The 27,131-nt window shown below is 42.4% G+C and overlaps 1 protein-coding gene across 3 annotated transcripts in view; it reads right to left on the bottom strand.

The window, feature by feature from the left end:
• MARK1 (microtubule affinity regulating kinase 1) overlaps positions 1–27,131 on the bottom strand; it is a 53,084-nt gene that overhangs the window by 3,685 nt on the left and 22,268 nt on the right. For 2 of the 3 annotated variants that reach the window (XM_016165075.2, XM_036235461.1), the window contains exons 4-17: positions 20,076–20,124; positions 18,893–18,958; positions 16,242–16,312; positions 14,851–14,907; positions 11,751–11,987; positions 11,537–11,656; positions 9,477–9,576; positions 8,374–8,486; positions 6,671–6,824; positions 6,178–6,374; positions 5,277–5,377; positions 3,901–4,065; positions 2,639–2,902; positions 371–415 (exon numbers count right to left, since the gene is read on the bottom strand). In XM_016165075.2, the coding sequence (XP_016020561.2) occupies positions 371–415; positions 2,639–2,902; positions 3,901–4,065; positions 5,277–5,377; positions 6,178–6,374; positions 6,671–6,824; positions 8,374–8,486; positions 9,477–9,576; positions 11,537–11,656; positions 11,751–11,987; positions 14,851–14,907; positions 16,242–16,312; positions 18,893–18,958; positions 20,076–20,124 (1,739 nt within the window). The remainder of the gene's footprint in view (positions 1–370; positions 416–2,638; positions 2,903–3,900; positions 4,066–5,276; positions 5,378–6,177; positions 6,375–6,670; positions 6,825–8,373; positions 8,487–9,476; positions 9,577–11,536; positions 11,657–11,750; positions 11,988–14,850; positions 14,908–16,241; positions 16,313–18,892; positions 18,959–20,075; positions 20,125–27,131) is intronic. The other variant, XM_036235462.1, reaches the window with a different exon arrangement.

The following is a 27,131-nucleotide window of genomic DNA, read 5'->3' as shown; positions in this document are numbered from 1 at the left end:
CATACCCGGGCACCGCAGCGTTCTGCGTGATCCTGGCAAGGCTCACTTTCGGTGACGTCCTTTTACTGAGAAAAGGATCAGGACATTTCACCTCTTAATTCTTCTGCTGAGACGTATTTGCCAGGACGGAAAGGCCGTTTCTCTACAAAGCACGCCGTTCAAAATTATGTCGAGAAGACACAAACTTACAGCCGAGTTTTACTTAAATGTGAGGAACGGCGAGGCAACTTAGGAGGACCCATCCCAAAAGACGCACTGCCGACGCACGCACTGTCTAGTCATTAGCTGCGTCCGTGTTCACTGAGTGCTGTCAGGGTTTCGGAAGCGCGTTCTCACACCTGGCGGCCAGGTGTTAACAGGGGCTCCTCACCTGGAGGTGTCGGTTCTGCCGCTGGCCTCGCCTTCACTTGGATCCCTCAAAACAAAGCGAAGGGCGAGATTTAATGATAAAGTGAAAAGCGGATCAAGAAAACCGACATCTAAAGTGACCTTAAATACAATCAACCGTTGAGCAAATTTCTAGCACGACGGTTTTCTGCTACTAGTCATTCTAATACTATTTCTTATGTGTTTCAACATAACCACACTTAACTGTCATTTATTGAGCGTCTACTGGGTACTGTCATAGCGCAGAGGCTAGGTGACAGTTTGGGATTATTATTATTTAATTTTTACATGATCTTCCAATTCTCAGACATGATCTTAAAGTTATAATTTTGGTTTAGTTTAGTTCGATCTAAAGTTAAAAGTATTTAGTAATTATCAATAGCAAGATTCAACTTCATACCTGTTATTAAACAGAATTCTAGTAGCCGCTCAATTTAGAAAATACATTAACCTTATAGTTAGAAATAAAGCTCAACACGTACGTATTTCTAAAAATAAAGATCAATTTTTAAATAAGCAATTAACTTATTTCAGAAGTTATGCTAATGATTCATGCACATGATAAAATATGACAGCAAACCAACAGCCTAACAAACCAAGCAGGTGAGTCTACAAACAAAAATTCAATCTTAAACAGAAATACTGACCTTACCTGGATATCCACCTGTGAAATAGAACCAGGAAAACTCGACTACTTGTCCTTTTGTTGAATGTAATTAACATTTTTTGTTTACCAAAATTTTAAGTACTTCGTCATTTTCAAAAGTAAATAAGTATCTACAAGGAGCATCAAGTTATAAACCAGTTTAAACATATGAAGAGATGGCTTGTGATAGAAAAATACTATTAAAAAGCTGGGAAAAATTACCAACTTGAACCCTTAAGTTAATGTTTTCTTAACGTTTTAACCATTACATTATTTATGTAAAATGACTCCAGTTGGAATAACATCAAGTGCGACTTTCCTCACTCCCTCTTCACCCCAAATTAATAAAACACATCCATCCACTGAGTTCTAAAACATGAAGACATCTTAACCCGGTGGTTAAAAATGTGAACGCCTTATGCATCTTAGGGCCTTTAGCTACAGGCCCTTCTTGACAAAAGCATTGTGTAAACCACATTTTCCTACTTGAACGAAAAAGGATAATAAGATGTGTTCTCAAAACGGACTGGGGTTTCTAAAATTTTCCATTTTTGAACACGTGGCGTTTTCCCTGGGAAGTGTAATAAAAATTCATCTATGCAAATCTGTTTAGGTCAGAGCACACCGAAATAAATGCGGTCTCTCCGGAGCAGGTGCCAAGAGGAGCGCGCGCCCGGCGGCACGCCGAGGCGGAGGGCGGGCCGTCGGCTGGGCGGGGGCGCCCGGCACGCCGTGCGCTCCGTGGGACACCCCGGCAGGGTCCCCACACGCCGTGTGCACCGCGGCTCCGTGCGCGCGGCCTGGTCCCGCCGGGGCCACGGGCCCCCGCACAGCGCGGACGCGGTCACACGCACCCTTCTGCCGTCAGCACCTCGGACAGCGCTCCGCGTCCCGGACTTCCGCCGGGGTGGGCAGCACCTGCTAAGGGATGCGACTTAGCGTCGACCTCAGTGCGCCCGGCAGCTCATGCAAGCGATGTCTACTGATCCACGCTTATTTTTAGAAGACACTGCAATTTTACTATTTTATCAGATTAGAAATGTACTATTTTCTTAGATTGGTTTACTTTTTTATATATTCATTTTGGGTTTACTATGTTTTGATATAAAGTTTTTCTGATGTTAAATTATGTGAGTCATCTATACGATGGTAAGGCACAGACTTTTTAGGGAAAAAAAAAGGGAAATGACATATTATTGGTGAGAAGTTTAAAAGAGTTCTGAAGAAATATTACTTGAAGGATAAATGTAGAATCCTATGTAATTGCTTTTTCTAATCCAAGGCTGTTAAGGAGGGTGAACGTTTTTGTTAAAACACAGTTTTGATATCAACTTGTGCTCTTTTCCCCTCTACAGAATTTTTAAATTCTCATTTCATCCATTTTTTTTCTTCCCTTTCTCTTCAGGAAAGAGATTTGATGTCTTCCTCGAATTTTTTTCTCCAAATTTCTGTAAAAGCGCAGCCCTAATATAATAAAACGTCACACCACTATGTTTTGGGAAAAAATAAATCACTATGAAGATTATGAAGATTATGAAGGGCCCCCCCCCCCAGCTCCTGCCGGCGTTCCCCGGGGGGGGTGCACGGCCGCGGCCCGGCACTGACCTGCGGGCGAACCTGGACGTGATCTTGCTGATGAGGCCGGTGGAGGTCCCGCGCCGTGCGTGCACCAGCGCGCCCGCCTCGTGCGCCGGCGACGCGGGGGGCCCGTTGTATGCGGCGCCGCGGCGCTCGCGCAGCTGCTCCCCGTGGAACGTGCTGCGGCTCGAGCTCCCGCGGGGGAAGCGGGTCCGGTCGCGGTCCCGGTCCGGCGTGGCGGCGCTGATGCTGTGAGCGGACGGGGACGCGGCGGGCGCGCGCTGCGCGGGGCTGCGGGGACGCGGTAAGACACGGCGCTCAGAACCAGGGCGGGGGGGGGGCATGGGGGGGCCAAGAACTAGACCGAAGCCTCGCGGGGCTGCACCTGTCATCCCTGTTCGACGTGTTCGCCTTAGACAGAGATGGAATGCGGTGTCTGCCCTATCGTCGTACCCAAAGAGATACAATCTCGGTCTGAAACTAAACGCCTTTTCTAAAAATCTGGTTCCGAACGATTAAGAAATTACTGACGTTTATGCAAAGATAAACGCTCGTCAGTAAGAGGAATACAGGAATGCCAACGCAGAGGCACTGCATACATTTTTTTCTCTTTTTTTTACTATTCGCTAAACTTACGTCATTCAGCAACATGGAATATGAATGTTACTGTTTATCCAAAAGCATCTGAATAGAATCTTTTGCTACTTGTAACTCAGGCCTCGGTGACAGCACATGACAATGGAAATACGGTTAACGAATCTAACCATCAGAGATGTTCCTGAATTTGAGGATTCCTAACACTGACTAATACTAGAAAAACGGTCACATAATTTTACGCCTGGAAGGCTCTTTGAGAGCCGGTTTCACCGCTAGCTCCTGCCAGTTATTTCTTCTTCACTGAGCTGAGCTTTTAGTGTCCCTAAGAACGAGTGATGGGCAGGAGCTGGGACAACTGCCCAGAGGTCTCAACATCCAGGCTCAATCTTTTCTTGTTGTTTCTGAATCACGAGAAACTCAACTACCTACATGATGTATCAGGCAGCAATACTTCCCTTTTAACAATGGGTTTCAAATGACATCCTTCAAGGAAACTCCTCCAGAAAATGATTTAAATTATAAGCCACATGTTTGAAAACAGCAAGATTATGTTACAGTTCAACTTCTTTGCCAGGAACACTGCATCCTCACACACAGGTCTTTAGGTCCTGCTGCCTAAAGTGCATTTTCACGCGATGCCGCTCTTTTTAAGAACTAATGATGAACAAAACGCAATGCGACGAGCACGTTACCTGGGTCGGTAAGCTTCGGCGCCATCTTTAATGGTTGGCAGTGTAACTTTAAGAGGGTGGCCAGAAGCGGACATGGACTTCTGGTGGCGGGGTCGTGCCGAGGGGACAGCCGAAGCCACAGCAGCACCTGCAGAGGACATGCTACTCACGGACATCTCCGTAAGGCTTTCGACAGAGAACAGTTGGGAAGACCATGGAAATGCAAGAAAGAAGAGTTGCAGTTCATTACGACTGAAGAACTCGGTATTTAAACAGCTAAGCCGACTCACCCCCTTCATGAGCGAAACACTTTTACAAGAAATGAACATTAGTGGCGTGAATAGTGATTGACAAACACGATTCTTGTGATTCACCGCCACCTTCCGTGGGCAAGATGTCCTACACACTTGCTCTCCCTGTGTGAGTCTGAGAAGGTATGAAATAAATGACTTTTGTGAATAAAATGTCTACGACTGGAGACATTTTTCACTTTCCAAAAGTCAGTGTGGTGTGTGTGATGCGTTGGCTGCGGTTCGCTGTCCATTACACAATAAAAATTCACAATTATAGCCACGGCACCACTGCTAGGAACATTATTAAGACACATTTAGCTCATACCATTAATCGCCCGTTAACTGCTGCAGGAGGAAGGAGCTGCGGATTTGGCCTTAGCATAGGGAAAAGAATCCCAGTTGGGAAATAAATTCCCAATCATTTTTCTAGCCTGAATGATCTTATGTCCAAGGACGATACCTTTCTATGTCTTGTAGTAGCACTTACTGTACATGTCTATTAATTAAGAAGAAATAAATGTAGGAACAATCTGTCCACTCTACTGAAATGACTAAGGAATAGAATTTTATTAGAAGAGGCCCCCAGACCTTTTGCAATATATGGATGACTAGTCCTGTATTACAACTCACGGTGAAAAGAAGCGAAAATTATAAAATAATAAAAACAATATGGTTTATCAGTACTTAAATAAAACACTGAGAATTTTATGGTTCTCAATGATCAGCTTTAGAGGAAGAAAAATCAAGACTGTTATTTGGATAAAGTTAATGACTTGCTGGCGGGTGAAGGGAAGGAAGGAAGAAGGTCGCAGCAGGTGTATGAGAGACTAATATACAAGTTATGAAGGTCACATTAGGATGGTATGATCTGCTTGGTTATAGAAAAGTATTAGATCATTTTTAAGGGGTTTATTTGGAGAGTCTCAGGTCGAGATTCAGCCCTCGCTTTCCGTATTTCCTTCGCTGGACAGAGGACAGATGGATGCCTTGGTAAGGACGGCCGGTCACAGTCTCACCAGCGTGCACTTCCTCCCCTCCTGACCTGTCTGCGCAGGTGTGTCCCCAAGGGTCCCCCGCGGGGCCGCCGGGCGCTCCGCCACTCACCTGCTGTCCTTCCCGTTCTGCAGCGCCGTGTAGCGCTCTGTGGCCCGCTCACAGACGTACGTGTTCCTCCTGGCCACGCTGCCTCCAGCGTACACGTTGTTCTTTACGATGGAAGAAGAAGAAAAAAAAAGAAGAAAAAGCCGCTTTTAAACCCTGACTGCAGTTGTGGAAAGTCAAAGAAATGAATTCAGGCTGCTAATGACTCGGAAAAAAATGCACAGTGGAACTTCATTCTCTTAGAAAATCTTCTTCTTAACAAGCTCGCTCTCTCTCCTCTCTCTCGCGGACTGCAGGAGTTAGAGGCAGAGGCTTTAGCTCGCTGTCCTACAGCGAGCAGCTGGGAGGAGCGGCCGCAGATACTGATGTAGCTTCTTCGCTCCTGGCCCGCTGCTCACCTCCTGCTGTGCGGCCTGGTTTGAACCAGTCTGTGCCCCGGGGGTTGGGGACCCCTGCTCTAGCTGATGTTTAGATAACGGAAAATAATGATTTGCCTAGGGAAATTACTTTAAAAAATGTATTAAGCCTTATTATAGTTAAACCACTTCCAAACAGAGTCTGCCTTCATTGAACAACTTATTTGTAAATATAAAATTAAAAGCACCCATATAATATTACTTAAGCATGACAAATAGGAAAGATGAGGCAGGAACGTTTAGTGCACTATTCAGTGGTGAGGCTAAGTGTAATTCAAAAAATTCATATTTGATTCTTTCGTTCTCAAATTGCACTGATGAGAAGCTTAGCACCTTTTGTAGGTTCCTTAAATGTACGATTCACTTTAAAGTTTTGAAACTTTCAAAAAAAAAAAAGAGAGATAAAGGTTTTGAAAAACCTTTTAAACAAAGAAATCCTCACGACGGATAACCACCCCAAATGACGAAAGACCAGACTACCGACTCACACTGGGAACGGCTGCAGATTTCTTCCTCTCTGGCCCCGCGAGAGGGCTGGCGGTCATCTCGCTTTTTGACCCAACCGCGGCGCTGCCCAGTTTGCGCGCGGTGACCTCTTTGTCCCATTCCTCTCTCTGCTCACTTTCCACGCTGTTGGCCTGGGGCCTTTTCGTATATGACACGGCGGGAGGAATGGATGGGCCGGCTGTGACAAATCATTTAAAAAAAAAAAAAGCATCATTAGCTACCGAGCGATGCACCTAGTTTCTTCTTACGAACAAAAACGCTATTCGACAATATCTTTGTTTGCATATTTCACAATCCGAAGTTAAGATTAAACTGTTAAGTTAGAAAAGGTCAGGGGATTCTAGTTATCGGTCACTAATGGAAATCTGTGATTACTGGGACATGAGCACACGAAGATGTGAATGCGGAATGCTTAAAAAAACCACGGGTTTGGGTGGAGTCGATCTGCCTCTCCGCCTGTCTGACTTTCCCCACCATGGTCGCTAAAACGCCGCTGCTTCTGGTTTGCTGAGACGCTTCGCTGGACCTTCAGGTGAGCAGGGGACTGGAGAGTGCTGTTGTTTAGGTCACTACTGGGCCGCGACCTCTGACTCAAGTTTCCACTGGAAAAGGACTCACCGCCTTCGAACTGTGAGGAGAAGACAGACCATCAGGGTTTGAAAGCACAACAATGTTCCCCGAGTGACGAACGCCCCCCCTCTTCTCTTCCTAATCTGGCCCACTCGTCCGTCCGCACGGGGCGTAGTCGGAACGTAATCGGATAAACCGCGTGGGGACAGACGTGCAGGCCGGCACACGGGGAGGGAAGGACCTGGACGTGGCGCGCTTCCACGAGCACGTGTCGTCTTCCGTGGTCGTGTCCGAATGGCTCCGGAGTCTTAGTTTAGTTAACACACCCAGCGACCGTTACCACCCATTTACTGGTTGTTATGTGCTAGGCACTGTGCTAAGCTCTTCACAGAAATGACTTTGTTTAATCATTATGCTTTTAAAAACCCTGTTCGTTATTTACCTGCACTTTATAGACAAAAAAAAACAAAAACAAAAACAAAAAACTGAGGCTGAGAGAGTCAATGGTCGGCTCTGGATTCGAACCCGAGAAAAAAATCTAAAATTGGAACTTTATACACACACATATGTGACGTATTTTTTCCCCCCCACCACATTTACAGAACAGTATCTGGTTTACTGGCTGTGGTCAAGACATCGCACCTACCTAGAACGAAGCCGGGTGCATTTGGGATCGATACACTATCCCTCTTTCTGTGACCTAAAAGACGTTTGTAGCCAGCAAACTTTTAACTGAATCGCTGGCATCCCAACGGGAAGCCTAGATTCACGTGTAAAGATACTAATGACGAATAGCGGAATAATACTGATAATGAGAATCATAATCGAGACTAGCTAACACAGCACACAAAGGAACTGTTGTAAGGATTTCAGAGGTACTAATTCATTTAACCCTCAGTGATCCTACGAGGTGGGGACTGGTATTACCCTCATTTTACAAGCTAGGAAACTGAGGCACAGAGAAACCCAGGAAATTGCCTGAGTTACCTCGTTAGTTGGTTGGTGGCTGGCTAGGGTGGGCAAAGGGGCAGGGATTCAAACCCGGAGAACCAGGCTCCGAGTTCAGGCTCTTACTGCAGCCTCGTGAGTTTGTAGTCAGTATAGTTCAAACTTGACTTTAATTCGTGCACGGGCTGGACTCTGTACACGCGAAATCAGTGTTTCCTTTGTATTTATTTAAATTAACAGGAAAGTTAAAGAGCTTGGGAGTGAAACCGAAAACGTAAGCAGAAACACTCCAAAGACCTTAGAAATAACCATTTGTGCTACACTGTCACGTCCTCTTGTTTGGGTCACAGTCCCTTCTGCACACCCAGAATAAGCATGTCACCCTCGACTCTGGGGGGGGGGGGGGGGCGGGGTGGCATTCTCAGAGACGAGACCGTGAACGCTGCCTCTCAGAGGCGAGGCGCTGGTCCACGCTTTCGTAACGGAACCTCTCGGAGTACTCGGAAATAAAATCAGTTCATAGCTTAGCGTCTTGAGTTTTCTAATAAATGAAGGTGTTAGGGTCTTTCTGTTATTTTTGACACCACATTATAGCTTAGGCTTAGCTGTTACCAGCTCACGAAATGATTTACATTAACCTAAAACAGCGAAACACTTACTTCGGGTGGTTTTCTACCTAGAAGAATGTAAGTAGCCATAACTTCGTCATATTTCTGATTTATTAAGGCGTCATTTATCTCATCTCGTGCAAAACCCATGGTGACCATGATATCTGGAAGTTAAAAAAAAAAAACAACAAAATACAAATTTTCTGGAAATGGATTTTAGAAGACAGACCATTAAAAATGGGCAAGTTCCCCAACATTTACTATTTCAAAACCGTGTTCTGAAATTATAAAGTATAACATCTGTTACAAAAAATTCTGGATCATTAACATACGGACGCCACAGTCACAGATTCCCATGCGGAAATTCCCGCCCCCCTGGATGCTACATTCCTGGGCCCGCTCCGTTGCTCACGGCCCAGCACGTCCCTCGTCCCTGAGCTGAGTGCCTCTGCGCAGCCAGGGACACAGCATCTGCCCCTCCGCGGCACACGCGGGACCCCTCCTCTCTCTCCATCACACCCTCAGACGGCTTCTCTCTCCTGACCAGCTTCTGTGCTCCGAAGGCAGGGTGCCTTTTCTCTGGAGAGCTCCAATTCCACAGCTGTCCTTCTGAATAGAACCCTAACACCCTGGAATGCTCCTCCCTCTGCCCTGAAGCCCGACGAGCGCACGGCTGAGACGACTCAGTGGTGACGTCGTGGTGGCTTTGGGCTCGAAGGAAGAATGAAGAGAGCAGGCTGGGAGCAGAGCCCCGGCTCGCTGTGGGAAGGCGGGCCGGGCTGGGTGCGGAGGGAACTGAGAGGGGGAGCCCGGGGGTCTCTCCCTTTCAACTCTATGTTTTGGTCAAAATACACGCCGTGTTTTGCTAACGTTCACCAGTCTGATCGGTCCTGATATCTGAATCAGCCATTCCCCTTGTTAGAAATTGGTGAATGAGATTTATCTATATTATTTAAATTTTTATACCACTGTTGCCATCAATTACCTGAGAAGAAACTAAAGAACTTGAAATTGGTAATGTTTAGTGTATATTTGGGGAAAGAAAAGACGGGAATGCAAGTATTTTTCAAATAAAAACTGCTCCCTATTAATCGGGGGACTAAAAGACCCATCAGGCGTACGGACGACACCGCTCAGAACGGTTAAATACTCACCTATCCTCTTCGTGTCATTGAAATCCGGCTCGGGCTCAGTATACGGCTTTAGCTCTTCCTCTTCGTGACCAGCATTCATCCACCGATCCTTCATTATTTGCTAGGAAATAAATTCTGCATTATGCGTGGCCAAGCGGAACATTCGAACACTCACCTGCGCTCTGGCTTTGGCAAATGTGACATTCATTGGTCCACCCGCTAAGAATCACGTGACGTTTTCAAACTATGGTTAACTGTTTCCGGTCCGATGAGCAGGCCAACAAGAAATGCAGGACTCTGGGACATACTAACGCACCTCAGGCCCGCTATGACTGCCGTCTCACGCACCTGCCAACCCTCCTGGTTCATACAGCCCGCTGCCCGTATTCCTGGACAGGGACGATGTTCCCGCTGGACAGTGTTAACCGCGGGACCCACTGATGTTGACCTCCACTTCCCATTTTTACATGTAAGATGAACGAAGCGTGGACTGCACATTTCAGGCAAGAGTATGTTGCATCGAGCTAGGACTTGAGCGGACTCCTGAAATCGAGGTGGCATTTGGATCGGGAGCAAAGTCACAGCAGAGGGGACGTGGGACGGGGCGGGAGGAAGAGCCGGCCTGTGACTTGGAACCAGGGGAAAAGCAGCGAAAGAATGAATGGGACGTAAAGACAGCATCTTCGGGTGCCGCGTTTGAAGGTGACCTGGCAGCGTAGGGAGCCAGGCTCTGTCCGACGAGGAAGCGCAGCGGCAGTTCAGAACCGGCGCCGGGAGAAGAGCCAGCCGAGGCCGCGCGGGGCGGAGGGGGGACACCCCCCCCCCCCCCGGCGTGCAGCCAGCACCAGCTCCACCGCTGCGCGCGCCGCGAGGCCAGGCCGTTCCGGGGAAGGCGGCGAACCGCAGAGACACGAAAGGCCACCGGGCGGCGCCGAGAGGAGAACCCGGACCCGCTTCCCTCCCTCACTATCCACTCGCGGCGGCCGGGGGTCCACGCAGCAAGAACGGTGCCACAAGGACACCTGCGTGCAAAAGCAAATCAAAATCAACTGACGAGGAAATCTCCTTCGGTGAAAGGAAGGGAAGGCGAAGGTGGGAAGAGCGAGCTGCTTAGGAGGACGTACGGGGAGGTGACGCGTTTAATTCTAAATTCGAAGGTCTTTTCCGACAACGAGGCCCAGAAACAGCAGAATGGGGGTGAACGGAAGAGAAGCGACGTGCGCCCCTTGGCTGTGTGGGCCTCGCGCCTACGCGCAATGCCTCCACGGGGACCGGAGAGTGAACGGAAAAGCCAAGGAGAACTGTCCCCAGCAAACAGAGGTGCCGTGTGAGTAAACAATACAAGCTGAACCTCTGAAATTCTATTCGTACAGGCTAAAATATCACTCTTAAAAAAGAGATGGGCAAAATACTTAACAAGTAAGTCGTTCTTATTACAGAATCAGAAGGAACAAAGGTTAGACATTTTGGTTACATGAACCACAGATGTGATTCTGCTGTAATATACTTAATACACTTATAATAGTGTCTGTTATTAAAAATAACCTCACATATGGATAAGCAAGCAACATGACAGTGTGTTAAGGAATGAAATACCCATTTCCAGTATGTGCTACTTAAATATTTAAAAATTTCTGTACTGATGTTGAGAGATTTCTGCTAAATTGTTTTTGCTCTCAGGTACTAATTTCAGATACATCCATGAATTATTTACTGGATCAGAATTTTCATTATCTTCTTTTATCCTCAAAATATTTGTACTGACTAAATACAAGGTTTCTGGACGGGATCAAGTCATTTCTGCCAGAGGCTAAAAGTCAATTTAATCCCTATTTTTATGTTGTTTTAACTGGATACTTCACTTCAGGACAAAGAAGAAATGAGAAACCAATTGCGATAACTTCTGAGTAGTGAAAGAACCGTGTTACTTTCCTTAGCTCTAACCACAGACAAATTCGATGATTTGGCAATTTTCCTAAAAACACATGGGGAAAATGTTGTTAAAAACAATCGCCGCTTCCCGGAGTATTTTAATTATCCAACGTTAAACCCAGAGGACAAAAAAAAAAAAACCTACTCACTTCCAAGCTGCCTCTCTTAATTGGGTTCAGCACTAATAACTTCTTCAGAAGGTTTTCACAGTCAGTGGACATGTAGAAGGGAATACGGTATTTCCCTCGTAAGACTCGCTCACGCAGTTCCTTAAAAAAGCAAGAGACAGCACTTAGCAGGCCGGCTTTTCAAGTGAGTGACTGTGTCTGGGGATCAAGCGTGAACATCAAATTCGGCGGGTACCTTTAAATTCTGGCCATCGAAAGGCAAGGAGCCACTGACCAGCGTGTAGAGAATGACACCGAGACTCCACACGTCCACCTCGGGCCCGTCGTATCTCTTCCCTTGGAAAAGCTCAGGGGCGGCGTAGGGGGGGCTTCCACAGAACGTGTCCAGTTTGCTCCCGACTGTAAATTCATTACTAAAACCAAAGTCAGCAATTTTAATATTCATGTCAGCATCAAGGAGAAGGTTCTCAGCCTAAGAGGAAAATAATAAAAAGGACAATGTAAAGAGCCTACGTCAGGGAACGTCTGCATCACAACCGTCTCAGAGCCCGCACACGCATGTGTCGCCTCTCACTGTCATCCGCCAGCGCAAAGCCAGAAGCCCGGCACGGCCCTTCGACGTATCGTCCCTGATCAGAACGACGCCTGCCGAAGGCTGAATTGTAACACTGTGAGAGGAAAGCTCTCCTGTAGATGCATATCTGCGACCGTTTAAGAAAAGTGATTCTAAACCCGTTTTTTTTTTTTTCCCCCCTTCATAGTAAGAAACATCCTGGAACTGCATCTTAATATGACCTATTCTGGAGAATATAAATCGACATCACACTCATCCACTTGGGCTTAACCCAACAAGTTTACCCAACAGTACTCTATTTCAAGGGGGTATCTTTGGGTGATGTGAGGCTGATACCGAAAATAACGGCCAATCAGGACGTCGTGACTGCTGAGTTCGCCCGTTCGTCCTGTCCCATGGAATGTTCCTGAACAAAGTTCTGTTCTTTCAGTGAAAGAATGCAACACAGACTCCACGCGATCTTGTTGGTTTCCACCTTCCCTTTGCTGTTTGAAAACTACATTCTCTTCTGGAGCTAAATCATGGTAGAAAGCAGTGACTTCCACCCCCAAGCCCCCAGGTTTTGAAATCTCTTTTGCAAACGCGAGCAATACAATAAAGGATTTGCTTTTGTGTGTGTTTTGTTTCAAACTCTGTGTTACAACGGATAGACTTAACAAGGCTCTAGGTTACTTGGTAGATACGTTTTATCAGGTTCTGAGGAGTGAAATTTGACTAAAATGAAAATCGGAGTTCTTTTTATCACTGGACGGCCTAACGGTCATCAGAGTCGGGCACCGTGCACATCATAAAGCTCTTCCCTTCCCTCCCTGCTTCTTCTTGGCTTTTTTTTAAGGTATGCTAGCTTGGGATATTTATTTTGGAAAATGGAGATACATCCAGCACCCAAAAAATATATGATAAAAATAAGATGTGGTTTGTGATATGATTATTATAGCAGCACATAAATTTGGGAGATTTATATTAAATCATAGCACTTGTGGACTGTGTAACAAAACCAGGTTATTTTGATGTCTCGGGCCTGGCCGCTGTAAACTCCCGAGGCCATCTGTGAGCGAGCTGGACTGTGCTGGGTCTCTCTGAGGCATCTGGATGGATTATCGGAGAACCCAGGCTCCCTCAGAGGAGGAGAGCTCGGGGGTGGGGTCCTCGGGTCCCACCCAGGAGCGCGCGGGAGACGCTCTCGTCTGGGTGAGAACATGGGGTGCTGACCATGATTTTTTTGCAGATTTCCTTCATATGAGAAATGAGATGAGAAGCTGGGAGTCAAGCGCACAGGCTGGAGAACGGTCCTCTTTATGTGTGGACGTGACTTCCCCTTAAAATAGCTGAGGGAGGAAACCGAGAACTAGAAAAATCTGGCTCAGTAGAAAATCTGTAAGCTCAGAAAAAGGAAGCCAAAATACAGGGGTAGACTTTTGGCCACGCTTTCAGACAGAATTTCCAAATTGAACAAAAAGTAGTGCTAATAATTGACAGAGACGATGGGAAAAGAATAAGTAAAGAATAATGTGGGAGAAGAGAGATAAAGGAAAAAAAGACAAATGTTTTAGCCCAGGGACTTTCTACCTTCATAGTCATGTTTTTTTAAGGGGTGTGTGTGAGGAGAGTACCTGAAATCTATTCTCTCAGCAAATTTCCAGTGTTCGATGCCGTATTATTAATTTTTTTGGCTATGACACCAGAAGCTCAGGCAACCAAAGTGAAAATAAACATTTGGACTTGACCAAACTGAAAAGTTTCTGAACAGCAAAGAAAATCATCAGCAAAACACAAAGGCAGCATGTGGGCTGGAGGAAGATATTTGCAAACCAAAGGTCTGATAAAGGCTACTGTACAAACTACATAAGGAACCCATTCGACTCAACAGCAAAAAACCAGACAACCCAATTCAAAAATGGCCAAAGCATTTTTTTTTTTTCCAAACAAGACAATATACAAATGGTCAATTGGTACAAGAAAAGTTGCTCCAAATCAGTAGTAATTATTAGGGAAATGCAAATCAAAATCCTAATGAGATATCGCCTCCCACCTGTCGGGATGGCTAGCATCAAAAATACAAAAGATAAGTGTTGGTGAGGATGTGGAGAAAAAGGGAACCCTTGTGCACTGTTGGCGGGAATGTCAATTGGTGCAGCCGCTGTGGGAAACAGTATGGATGGGCCTCGAAAAACTAAAAATAGAACCACCGCATGATCCAACCATTCTCTCTTCTGGATATAAACCCAGAGGAAATGAAACCGTACCTCCAAGAGACATCTGTGTTCCCGTGCTCACTGACTGCCACAAACGTTTCTTGACTGTCACATGTTTCTTATTCCAAAGTGTGCTAGTTTCTACTAACAATATGCATTTGATGTTCATAACAACACTTAAAATCGTTCCTTACTCCTTTGAGCTTTAATGTGAAGAGTGAGCATTGGCTTTGACATCAGACGAATCTGGATCTGTGCCCTGACCTTGCTTCTGACTGAATGCGACCTCGGGCATTTTTAGTTAGGGACAAAGCCCCACATTTTACCTATTAAAGTAAGCTTATTAATGGTGAATCAAATCCTCTATGTTTTAACGCTAGATAACTTCTCTTTCATATTTCCTTCATTTTCTCAGTGAAAGTACTGCCTTTCGTAAAGTTGCTATGTAGATTAAATAAATGCTAGTTCCCTTGTAGAGTGCCTAGCACAACTAGGCGATCAAGCATAGCTCCAATATTATAAAAGACCTGTTAGTAATTAAGAATTTTATAAAATCAGTGGCTCACCTTAAGATCGCGATGAACAATGCATTTTTGATGGCAATACTGTACAGCGGACACAATCTGAAATGAGTATTTGGATAAAAGATTAAAAAATGTTTTGGTTAAAAAAAAAATCACAATTTCCCCCAATTATCACCTCCGATTTAGATAAATTACCAGGTCGGATGTCAGAGTAATATTTAATAATTTCACGGTTCCTTTAGTTCAGAAAACTACACATATTAAAGTGATGAAAAGTCCACTCTCAAACGTGGAAAATGTGGAAAAGTAGTATTCTCTTGCTAAAATACACTTAAAATATTTCTTTGTCATAGTCCGTGAAGATGGTTATATTTCTCTGTTTACATGATCAAATGTGTACAGTTTGTAGCTCGGGTCAAATGGTTTATTTATTCCGATTGATTTGGAGAACGCTACGTCCAAAGAAAAGCTAAACAGGTTTTTTCTTTCCCTTCTTTAGGACTTCTCTGTTTATACGTTAACATACATGTAAATTCTCTTAGGGAAAACTCCGATACCAGCATTCAGTGTTCTCCAAACTTGTTGAATACAGGCCTCCTTTAATTGTAGAATCGGTGTGTGTGTGCTTATAGAAGAGGAACTGAACTATTTTTAAAGAAAATATTTTAAGTTCCAAATATTTAAAATCCCAAAGTTTGGGATATAGTAAGTTGTCTGCTGAAACTTTACTTCGGTAAATTTTATGGACAATTTAGAATTCATTAATCTGTCATTTCTATAGCAATTTATATAGCATGCTCATTTTACTCCCTTTAAATTTGAATCCTGAAAAATTAAAAATAAAATCCTGGATTAACTTAAATTACTTTTTCTTATTTTATCATTTCTGTAATAAGTCATTTTCAAGTTGAACCAGAAATAGAAATATCTTACCATATTCTTCTGCCAAGTTTGCAGGGTTCCTAGCCTACCTACTAAATGAAATTGACCGCAGTCTTTAAATCTACAAAAATATGAGTTCTAACACCAAGACATCTTCTATTATAAAAGAAAATAATACAATAACCTCTTCAAACAGTACACATATATACTGTATGCATAAAGCTAACAATACTTGGTAATAATTATTGGATAAAGGATTAAGTATTTTTCTATCTGTCTGGTCTCTATTTCTAAGACCATCAGAGTTAATGAGCCTCATCTATAAACATTTCACTTTTTATAATCCCCTACAAATAACCATTTGTGACTCTTTCAAATTTAAATTCAGGAAGAACGGATTTCTTTTTTCAGTTTTCCATTCATAAAAAGCATAAGAAAGCAGGAATTTTTCTTCTTAAAATACCATGTACCCTAAAGTGCAGTTTGTGACATCGTCCATTGAACGTCACTAAAAATATCAGCAAAACAAAGTTGAAAACTGCTTTCCATACCTGCCTAAATTTTGCACGGGCCTCTTTTTCTTTCATTCTTCCGTGGGCAACTAAGTAATCAAATACTTCACCTGAATCGGAAAGGTAAAAAGCAGGCAGTAAAACAGACATAAAACTTTAGTTAACAACATACGCAATGTCAAGTTTTTGCTGTTTTTTAAAAAAGCTTTTGGCCCACAATTTTCTGATCATTCTATGTAAAGCACAAGCCATTACATTGTGAGGATTACATGAAATAATGCGTGTGCTTAGCACGGTGACTGGCAAATAGTAAGCACTCGATAAATTATATATTTGTATCTAGGTACACAGATATATTACATATACGTATATAATAACAATCCCATGATATAAATACTAAAAATCAAATATGTAATGGCGAACGTCAGATGAAACTAATACACTACAAAGTCAGACAGCATATTATATTAAGCATATTCAAGTGACTTAATGGGATTGCGGAGACAGAAATGAATGGGTGCTCTAGCCGACTCATCGCAGTAGTTAATTCTAGATACGTGAGGTTAGGCTGGGAAGGACGCACACACAGGAGTTCAAAAACGTGCACGACTCTCCAGTTCTGCCTGGAGCGCTCAGACACCGAAAGCCGACGTGACTCAGTCCTTCGCTCACTACATAGTGTGTGTTTATGGCTTGCTTCCTCAACTAGAACGTCACCTTTGAGATTAGGGACTCTGTCTCTGCTTATCCACGGGTTCCTAGCACCCAGAATATTACCCAGTACGTAGCAAACATTTAGTAAATATTGATTGCGTGAACGAAAGGAGGAATAAACGTGCTATTCCAGAGTAGACCTGACGCCTTCTTTAATGGGCTCTTTTGGATCAAACGTGATCCAGCATCAGAGAGGAGTTCCCTGCCTTCCCCGCCACAGGACAGCTCTGGTCTCTGTAGTGAACCACAGTCAACTCATCTTCTCCTGGCAGGAAGGAGGCCGTCACGCTAGACTTCTGTGTGCGCGTCCGATTCAACCCTAAAAGATCTGGACGCTTCAGAGGAAAAACATGAAGTGCTTTACTTTGCAGAGTCGCCTGGCCATTTCTAGATTCAAAGGGCGAGAGAAGGATCCTCGATTTACTGCCAGAACCATGATGGTTTTGTGGCAGGGTCGCTGACGGGCAAGACTAAAGCAGCCCTATCACGAGCCATCGGAGAGGAATGAGGAGGCTTCCTGGTGTGGGCTGGACTCCGGGGCACGTCTCTCTACCCTGCGCCGTCCCCAACGACGCCGGCGAAGGAGGGCAGTGAGGACACTCCGTCCCAGCCATCGCTCCCCTACATTAGCACCTGCGGGGATGACTGTACTTACCCCGCACTGTTATGCATATTATATGCGTAATATGTTATGCACATTAATATTAGCCCCGTGGTGGGCCTTCGTAAAAACGGAATGGTGCCCACAAACGACAGTTGCCTGTAATTTCTCATATCGAAGCATGTCTGGCCCCGTTCTCTAGATGACTCGAATGAAACATAAAGAGTCTAAACTAAAAATAACACTCAGGATTCCCACGCTGACAAACTGTTAAACAAATCTAACTAAAGGACACAAAAATAGAGTAACGGCTCATTACGTGGTATTTGTAGGTTCATTGATGTTATTATAGACCTACATTTTGTGCAAATTCTCATGGCTGAATAATTTTTTTAATCCAGTAATGATAAACATAATAGTATAAGTGTTTAGATTAAGTCGAAAAACCTGCATTGAAATATTTTGAGGGTGGAAAGCAGCTTTGTAAAAAAAACAAATCTACCAAAACTTTCAATCAGTATTTAAAAACTGAAAAGGAAATTAGCATGCATTTGATATGTGCAGTAAATTTCCTTTGAAGTTGACGAGCTGGCACAGACATACATAATTTAGATGCTGCGGACCAGAACACATCCTCTGTATTCCAGTTACATAAAATTTGAATCAACAGAAAAACCTATATACTTTATCAGCTAAAAGGACTCCACGCTAAGTTTTCTATTGATTAGCAAAAATGTTAATTAGCCAAAGTAGTTTAAATAAATTACAGCTTCCCCCACTTCTTCAACTGCTTAAATTTTCTGAGCCTTTACAACAGTCAAACATTCTCCTATAAATGTATTTTACTATTTCCCTGTCGACTCAATCTTCTAACTTAGAAAATATGTAGATCAATACTTGTTTAGATTGAAATATTTTACGGATTATCTTGAAAATGTATGTATATTAAGACTGTCATGTATGTATATTAAGACTGTGAAATAAATATTTGGCCTAGAAAATGCTTTTATCATAGACTTTATTAAGTACCTTCAGAATTTGAGATTTCCTGCTTATAGTCAAGAGGTTCTAATTATCATAATAATGATAAGTAATAATATAATAATGAGATAAGAGAATGAAAACATTCATAGATAAAAGTGCAAATTTAGAGTTTTGAAAAATGCCCCTAAGTAATTTTTAAATAAACCCCAAATCCAGCTTTCAAATGTGAGGTCAAGAGGTCTTAAAGCCAAACACACACTGATTTTCCTTAAGGTCTCATTTAAAGGCATGTTAGTAAAACCACAGGCTCGTAAACAACAGTGAAGACGGAGACGTCACAGTGAACCGTCAGGTGCTGATGACTCCATATGCTTCGATCCCCTCCTCTTACCCCCACTTGCGTATTCCATGACTAAATAGAGGGTCTTCTCTGTTTCGATCACTTCAAACAACTTTACTGAAAAAGAAATAAGAGATGTAACTCTGTAACTGTTAGCACATACTGAACATGCTTGAATAAAATCCAAGGTAACGCTAAACCAGTGGAAAATCTGAGGGTTTATTAAAGGTTATTAATTATAATTTCAACTTAAAAAATCCTCTCAAGGGTTATTGCTATGGTGAAATAAAACTATTGATCGTGAAGTAATTTGGAACCAACTGCTGGTGAGTCAAAAGAGAGTTAAGTTTCTGGGATTAAAATACATACCTTTTTCTAATTAGAGTAATGTAATAAAAGGAAAATCTTAAAGTCAAAATAAAAGTTTTTAGAATGATAAAATTTTACCTAAAGCTTTAAAAGATACTATAATATAATGGGCCTATCATAAAATTTTAAAAGATCTTTAGTATAGAAACAAAAAAATTCTATAATCATGTGATATAAAATTTTCTGGTTAAAAATTACTAAATTATCAGATTTATGTAGTTGAAATTATATACCACAAATAATTATAGTAATATCTCTGATAAACAAAAGATTTTAAAATGTGCCAGAAACAAGTAAAAATAAACAGATTAAAAGAACTGTTTTCTACATCTTATAATCCGATAACTTTATATAATAATCGATAAATTTATTTGTTAGTATGAGGGCAAACCAGCATTGATAGAAATAAATTCATTAAAACTGAAATCAACTATTTTTTTTAAATTCAAATTAGTTACTTTGCCTATAAACTATACTCAAACCACAATACATATTATCTGGAATTCATTTTTTATAAATACTTGGCATGAAATCTCTCTTTTAGAGAGACTGAATGAAAAGATACAAAAAAACATTTATATGCGTTAACTCCAAGTTACATCCATTATTTTAGTGGAGAGCAGAAGATAGTAACCTATCATCTTTCATTTGACTGCTCTCTACATTACTAGGGGAAAAAAAGTAACCTAGCAGAAAACAGCAATTTGTAGCCTTTAGTTAACTTCTTTACAGTCTATTTTTACCCGAAGTATCATTTTCTCAGGTTATCATTTTTCTTCTATTGATACAAAAAGTCCTTAATATCTTTCAAATACCCTCAAATGGAAGAAAATACTTGTCATTAATTTACATATAAATTTCATACCTATGTTAGGATGATTCAATATTTTCATGATGCGTACTTCTCGAAACAACTATTAAAGAAAAAGGTAGACATACTTTTATTATCAAAAAACACTTAAACAGAGAAAAAATCAAAACACTCACTTGAAGAAAGTCATCTGCTCATAAGACACTACGGAATCCCAGTAATGAACTAAGAAACGAAGTTTGTGTTTCGGCCCCAAGTCTAACTTTGCTGAGACCTGGTTTCCAGGGCAAGTTTAACTAGATGAACTTGAATGGTTCTGTTTGTGTGTGTGTGTGAATAAACTATACTTTAAAAACTTTCATTTGACTGCTCTCTATATTACTAGGGGGAAAAAAGAATAAAATAGTGTGGAAATGAAATGAAATGATCCTTCATATGATTTTTATCCAAAACGACATTTTGTTGGGGGGCTGCATTTGGTTCTTTAGTCATCCCTCATTGATCAGATATTTTATGAAAGATTAAATGATAGAAACACAGGGCACAAACCATTTTCCATAGGATTTTTAGGGCAACACATAATATTAAAGAATAAAAATATATTTACCACTTTATATAAAATCAAAACAAAATGAAAGTCACTTGAAACATGAATGTTAAAATTGCCTTCCTTTAATTTTACTTTTACACAATATAAGGCCCATTTTTCAAAAGCATGATTTGGCATATATATATATATATATATATATATATATATATATATATATATTTTTTTTTTTTTTTTTTTTACTCTATCTTGCCTTTGAGAATGGGTTGGTGTCAAAATCAAACAATTAGTCCCAGAAAATAGAAGAACCAATAATTGACGATACGCCAAAAAGTTTGTATTAAGACATATGTTTATTAAAATAAAATCTAAAGTTAGTGCTTTCAGAAGTTACTTTCCTCTAAGGAAGATACACAAATGAGCGAAAAGAACATGAAAAGATGCTCGATACCATTAATCATCAGGGAAATGCGAAAACAAATCAAAACCAAGATGAGATGCCCCCTCAGACTCCTTAGAATGGCTACTATATAAAAACAAACACACAAACAAACAGCCAGAGAAGAATAAGTGTTGATCAGGATATAGAGAAGGTGCGCACGCCCGAAGGAACTAAGAGTAGGGTCCCAAAGGGATACTTGTACCCCCACGTTCGCAGGAGCGGCACTCACAACAGCTAAAAGGGAGGAGCATCTCCAGTGCCCACTGACGGTTGAAGGGACACACAAAATGCGGTAAAGACACACAATGGAGTATCGTTTCACCTTAAAAAAAAAAAATGGAAATTCCAACATATAACACGAACCTGGGACGTGATGCTCGGGGAAACGAGGTAGTCACGAACGGACAAAGACTTTACGATTCCACTGAGGTCCCTACGGCAGGCTGGTCGAACTAACAGGGATGCAAAGCAGAGCGGTGGGTGGGCGGGGGGAGGCGCAGGTTTACTGTTCACTGGGTTTGGAGCTTTGGTTTTGAGAGATGATCGAGTTCTGGAGATGGACCGTGGTGATGACTGCGCAACAATGGCGGTTACGTGAGGCCACGGAGCTGTACACTTGATAATGGTTAAGTCACATGCTACGTATATTTTAACACAATATGAGAATCCAAGGTGTCTCTATGCTTCCATAATTCCTACACCAGATCTGGGCAGGACACAGTCTCTGTGTGTGTGCACACGTACATGCGGATGTGCATGTAAAATAAAATTGTATGAAATCCATGACACTTATAAACGTTAATTAACTAAAAATGACACGGCAATAAATAGAAGGTCAGAGCTAATTCATTCATGTTCAAAACGGCTCCTCCGGGTAAGTGAAATGCCGTCTCGTTTCAATACTGGGACCAAGCGCAGAGTGTCCAGCTGGACCTCCGTGGTCTTCAGTGCACGGTGACCATCCTCCCCAGGCCCTGACAGCGCGTCCTCTGGACACTCGTCCCACCCCCCACTGGCTGCTCAGCCTTCTGCTGGCTCTGCTCCCCGCTACTCAACCTCGAGGTTCAGCCCTTAGCCCCTTGGCTTCTTACTGGACGCAGCTGTACCTGGATGATTTATCCTGACTTCGAATATCCTTGACTTTTTCCTTCTGTTTCAAGTGAGCATGTCACATTGCAAAAACGTGAGGATGACGCTGTCACATGGGTACGCCTGATTTTATTCTTGTTAATTTTTACGAAATGATAGGCAAATTCCATCGTTTACTCTTAGAGGCAAACTGGTGGGACATATCTCATAACTAATGAAAACATACCGATGTCTCCTGGCAGCTCCATGTCTGAGAATAAAGAATCCGAAGGAATGAATCTGAAGGAACAATCCTTAGGCATTTCTCCACGGACACTGTTTCTGTTCGTTTATTTGGTTGTTTTCTGAGCTGGGCTTTTGAGTGGCAATCAATTAATGAATTTCGTCCCTGACTCGAACCTAGATTGTAGCTATTCTGTTCTACCAAGAACAGAGATGAGCCGGGGGTAGGACGGGACTCGAATCATCTTGTGGAAGTGGGGAGACCTCGCCGAAGCAGTGCCTGAGGAGGAGGACACTCCAGTCCTACCAGAGTTGGCTGCACAGAGGAGAGACGGGGCTGATGTCGGCTGCCTGAGTCCAAGGGAGCGGGCAGAGGGCGCGCCAGGGGCCACATGGACGCACGTCACCCTTTAGCCCAGCGCAGGCCTTTGATGGCGAGGGTGCCGAGCCTACCAGCGCCTGCTCGTCCTGAGGACAGATGGGGGGGGGGGTGGTCGAGGGGAGAAGGAGATCTGAACACTTGACCATGAAAAGAAGTTTACCCGGAGGTGGAGAGTTATTGTTCAAAAAAGTCAATTACCGTACGTATCGCGTGCTCAGGCACAAGTAAGGAAAATAGAGGTTGGCAAATGTACTAAATACCCCACAACGCTGCTTTAGTTTCTGATTTCCTGTTTTTTTTTGTTTTTTGTTTTTTCTCATTTTCAAACTGTGACATTGTGATGTTTCTGGCATGTATAAATTTAGCAGGGGAGCTCCGAATGCATGAATGAGCTCCAAATGTATGGTTTCACCTTGGCTGTGGGCTGGAAATTAAGGCCAGAGTTTGCTGCAGTGGTTTGCTGAGTCAGAGGAGTAAGCGCTGAGTGAAGACTTGAGATGGGTCTTCCATGACTAAAAGGCAAGGACCTCACTGTCTGCACTTGGGGACGGCTTTTCCGGTCCGTCAGAGGCTTTCACTATTTCCTTCTTGGCTGGCTTTTTTTCCAGAGGAGTGAAGCTGGTAAACAACCCTCGATTCTGTGGAGAGTTATTTACATTTCGGTTCAGTCCTTCCTGCTGAGGGCTCGGGGTCAGAATTTGCCAAACTCCACCAGCGTTAAGCACTTGCCTCAGTTATGAGCATTTTCCTTTTCTCCTCTCAGAGACTGAGCCCTCCTACCTCTTCCAGTCCTTCTGCCTAAGTGGCCACGTGGACACGGCTTGGAAAACCCCATTCTATTTACGCCCAAAGCATCGCAGTCAGGGGCCAGTCAAACGCATCTCCACACCTGCTCACCGTGTTGCCTCGGGCTCACCAATGACACGGGGCTGGTCCTGCTTGTTTGATCTTGAGGAAAACAGCTCTGTGGCCACCAAGAACTTCAGGAAGGCAGGGGTCAAGCTTATCCCCCCTGGGAGAGCTTTCCGGACTGTCATCAGAGTCCCAGTAAACTGGGCTCACAGAAGGAGGGTGACATTTAGATCGTCTTGTGCCGTACAACGCAGCCTTGTTGGCCTTGCAAGTCTTTTGCTCTGATTTGGATTTGAGGAAAGGTAAGAGCCTGTCTTTGCCTTCGTTGTAAACCGTGTAAAAATTCTACCTCTATTTTTGACAGCATCTCACTGGCCTGTAACTAATGTGAAGTGTGACATTCAGTTCTCAGTTCCAAAAGCCTGCTAGGACCTCAGAAGTGCCACTCGATGAGGGATTTTATATATGATTTGCCTATATAACAGAACCCTATAGATTAACCTTTCGGCTATTTAATTTCTAGGATCCTCGTTCTGCTCCTTTTTCAGCCTTCAGACATCTTAACGAGACAGCAAATATTCTGCAAGTTATTGCTTGTAGCAGCGTAACACTTAGGCTAACTTCTTCAGTTCTACCCACGGTATAGGAGTTCAGAAAAAGAGATCTGAATATCATTAAATGAATATAAGTTAGATGATTTCTAACTAAAAAGTAAACAAAACGATGCCCGGTGGTACTCCCCAAACTGGACAGCTTGTAGCCTGTTCCACTTTTCCCGAAGCTTTAACTTCATAAACAGAGTGTAAGATTCTTATTTTTTTATGAACTGGTATCAATTTTACAATGCTTAAGTCATTCCCAGGGCCGTGCACAACTCTGGGGCTTAAGTTGGTGCTAAATAAACGAAACCGTTTGAGATATCGAATCAAATCACTTCAGAGGGAACACACTAAACATAAAATAGATTACACTTCAAAAGATGGCAACCTCACTAGAAATCATGGAAATGATAACAAGATACCATTTTGCATCCATAAAGTCGGCATGAATGAAGAAATCTACTACTAGTGGAGCGATAAAGTAGAGAAACAGTAAATCTCGTCAGTATAAACTGTTTAACAGCTTCGCGGGGCAGTCGGACGATCTCTAGTTCAGTTGAGAACGTGTGTACCTCACGACGGAGCAGTTCCTCCCAAGAGAGGTTCTTCTACGTGTCTTCGCAGAAAGACATACGTGATAATGATCATTGCCGCGCTGCGTGTAATAGCAAAAATAAAAACCTAACGAACTAGAATAAAAACCGAAATGAAGCACAAAAACTTCAGGAACAATCTAAATATCCACCGAAAGAAAAATGGACAAACTATAGAATCTATTAATAAGAGAAAGGGTAAACCATGCCATATTTACATAATAATAGCAGTGAAAATGAATGAGCTAAACTATATAGACCTACGAGAATAAAACTGTAAGAAAATGTCCTATGAACAAAGTGAGTTGCAGGAAGATGGGAAGTTTAAAAATAAACAATATGTAGTATTTTTATGTACAGATATACATATGTGGAAATTTTTTAAAAAATTGAATGGGAATAAGAAAGACCTAATTCAGAATAGCAGTTTTTTTTCGAGCTAGGAAAAAACAGAAATAGAACCAAGGAATAGCGTATAGGGCTTTAACTGTATCTGCAATGTTTTTATTTCTTAAAAAAAAAAAAAAGATTGGACATGAAATATTTTAGTTCAAAAAAAAATCATGAGAAAGCAACTTTTCTTAAAATGGGAAAGACATTTTGAAGTCCCCATCCACAAACTAAAAATAGACTAGTTTACTATGTCAACAAACGTCCCAACTTAGAAAAAAATAGGAGGGTAACTCTTCAAATAACTAAATGAGAATATGACTTTTAAAACAGTCAGATGGTTAGTCTAAACTCATAGGTGATTTAAAGATTCCTTTTCTTTCTTGTGCAAAATCACCAACCGTCCTAGCGCTTGGCAAGGTCAATGGTCAAACGGTCCACAATGCATGAGAACTAGTCAAGCCTGGACCTGTTTTTTCCCCAAAACTTCTAATAGAAACCAAATCTACGAACATAAATAAAACTTACTTAAAAGACAACCACATACACACACTGTACTGGTACCTTTGGAGAATTTCAATCTTTCCTTTGCTTTAATTTTCATGGATTAAGGAAAACAAAATTTCCACTCGTTCTATGCCTATTTGGAAAAAGCTGCACTTTATCAGCAAGATCAGCAGAATTTATAACAGAAGTTTCCCGTCACCAACGAGTACATTTTTTAGTCATTCGGATAAATTAAGCACCATTAGGCTTCACGTCTGCATGTTTCCATGAGCACGACTTTGCTTCGGTGCCTTTGCTTCTGGGCCCTCTTGGGAAAAGCCAGCGAGCAGGGTCATGCGGTCCCTGCCTTTTAAAGGCAAGGGGCTCCCAGCAGAGGGGCAGGCAAAAGCTTGCCCCGCGGTGCTTGCATCCCAGAAACAGCATCCCTGGGGAATTCATAGACCCACACAGGAGGCCTTTTTGTAACTATTCCTGCCGCACCACGGTTGGCGGAAAGACCAGTGCTGGAAGCTTCTCCCAGAAGACATCCCTTAAGGTATATTATCTCACACTCGCAGAGAAAGAAGAATCCAGCCAACCTTTTGGGGTCTCATTGGTTGGAAATACCGAGGCTACAAACTGTTAAGTGTATAGTTAAATTTAAGCGTGACCTCGGAAAGTACAGAGACAGATCTCTAAGTAGAATTAAATAAACTGAGTTATCTGGGGCCGAGCTGTGCCGAATGCCTTGACAGACACAAACTTTTCAGGTAATGTCAGAATCACAGCAGGTACAGGTAAATGCACTGTACTAGACATTTCTTATAAGAGTTGCTCTGATTAAGGAATCCAAATTTATTTACATGACATCTATGATCCCTTTATATGCTAATAAAAATCACAATGTAAACTAACCACGAACTTAACGTATAAGGCAGAAATGTTAAAATACCTGCTTCATTTATAAACTACTAAAATGTCTATCTGAGAAAGTTTTCCCATGTCTGCAATTAATTAAGCAACATGAAATAGCTTTGCCAGACTCACCAGGGCAATCCCCAATGCTTTTTATTTTTTTCGCCCTTTGAAACAATGCTCATATCTTTTACTGTGAGTTAGCAGACAGACTAGTTCTTACGGGAGAAGAAGAAAAGCAAGTGAAATAAAAGAAGAAAACCCACCTATGGACAATAATATTAACTTATAAATAAATTTTTAACAAAGCAGAATCCTGAATACATCAAAATAGGTGATACAAAGTTTTATCCTACTGAATTAAAATACATAAATTCCTTTCATATGGTATATGCATTTGAGCAGTAGATATTTTTCAAACAACCATTTGGTAAATAGTTTTTAAAAATTAAATACATTGTTTTATAGCATGTCTTTTCTCTAAATATTGATAAAATATAGTATTGCACTTAATAAGAAATTTAGGATAACTGACTTTACAGAACTCATGTATTAATAAACTCACATTCTAATTACTTACTATTAAAATAATT

The sequence above is a fragment of the Rousettus aegyptiacus genome, unplaced genomic scaffold (assembly GCF_014176215.1).
Source record: "Rousettus aegyptiacus isolate mRouAeg1 unplaced genomic scaffold, mRouAeg1.p scaffold_m13_p_18, whole genome shotgun sequence".
In the NCBI taxonomy this organism is placed as follows: Eukaryota; Metazoa; Chordata; class Mammalia; order Chiroptera; family Pteropodidae; genus Rousettus; species Rousettus aegyptiacus.
The sequence above is the reverse complement of the archived record's forward strand: the minus strand, read 5'-3'. Positions and strand labels throughout refer to the sequence as shown.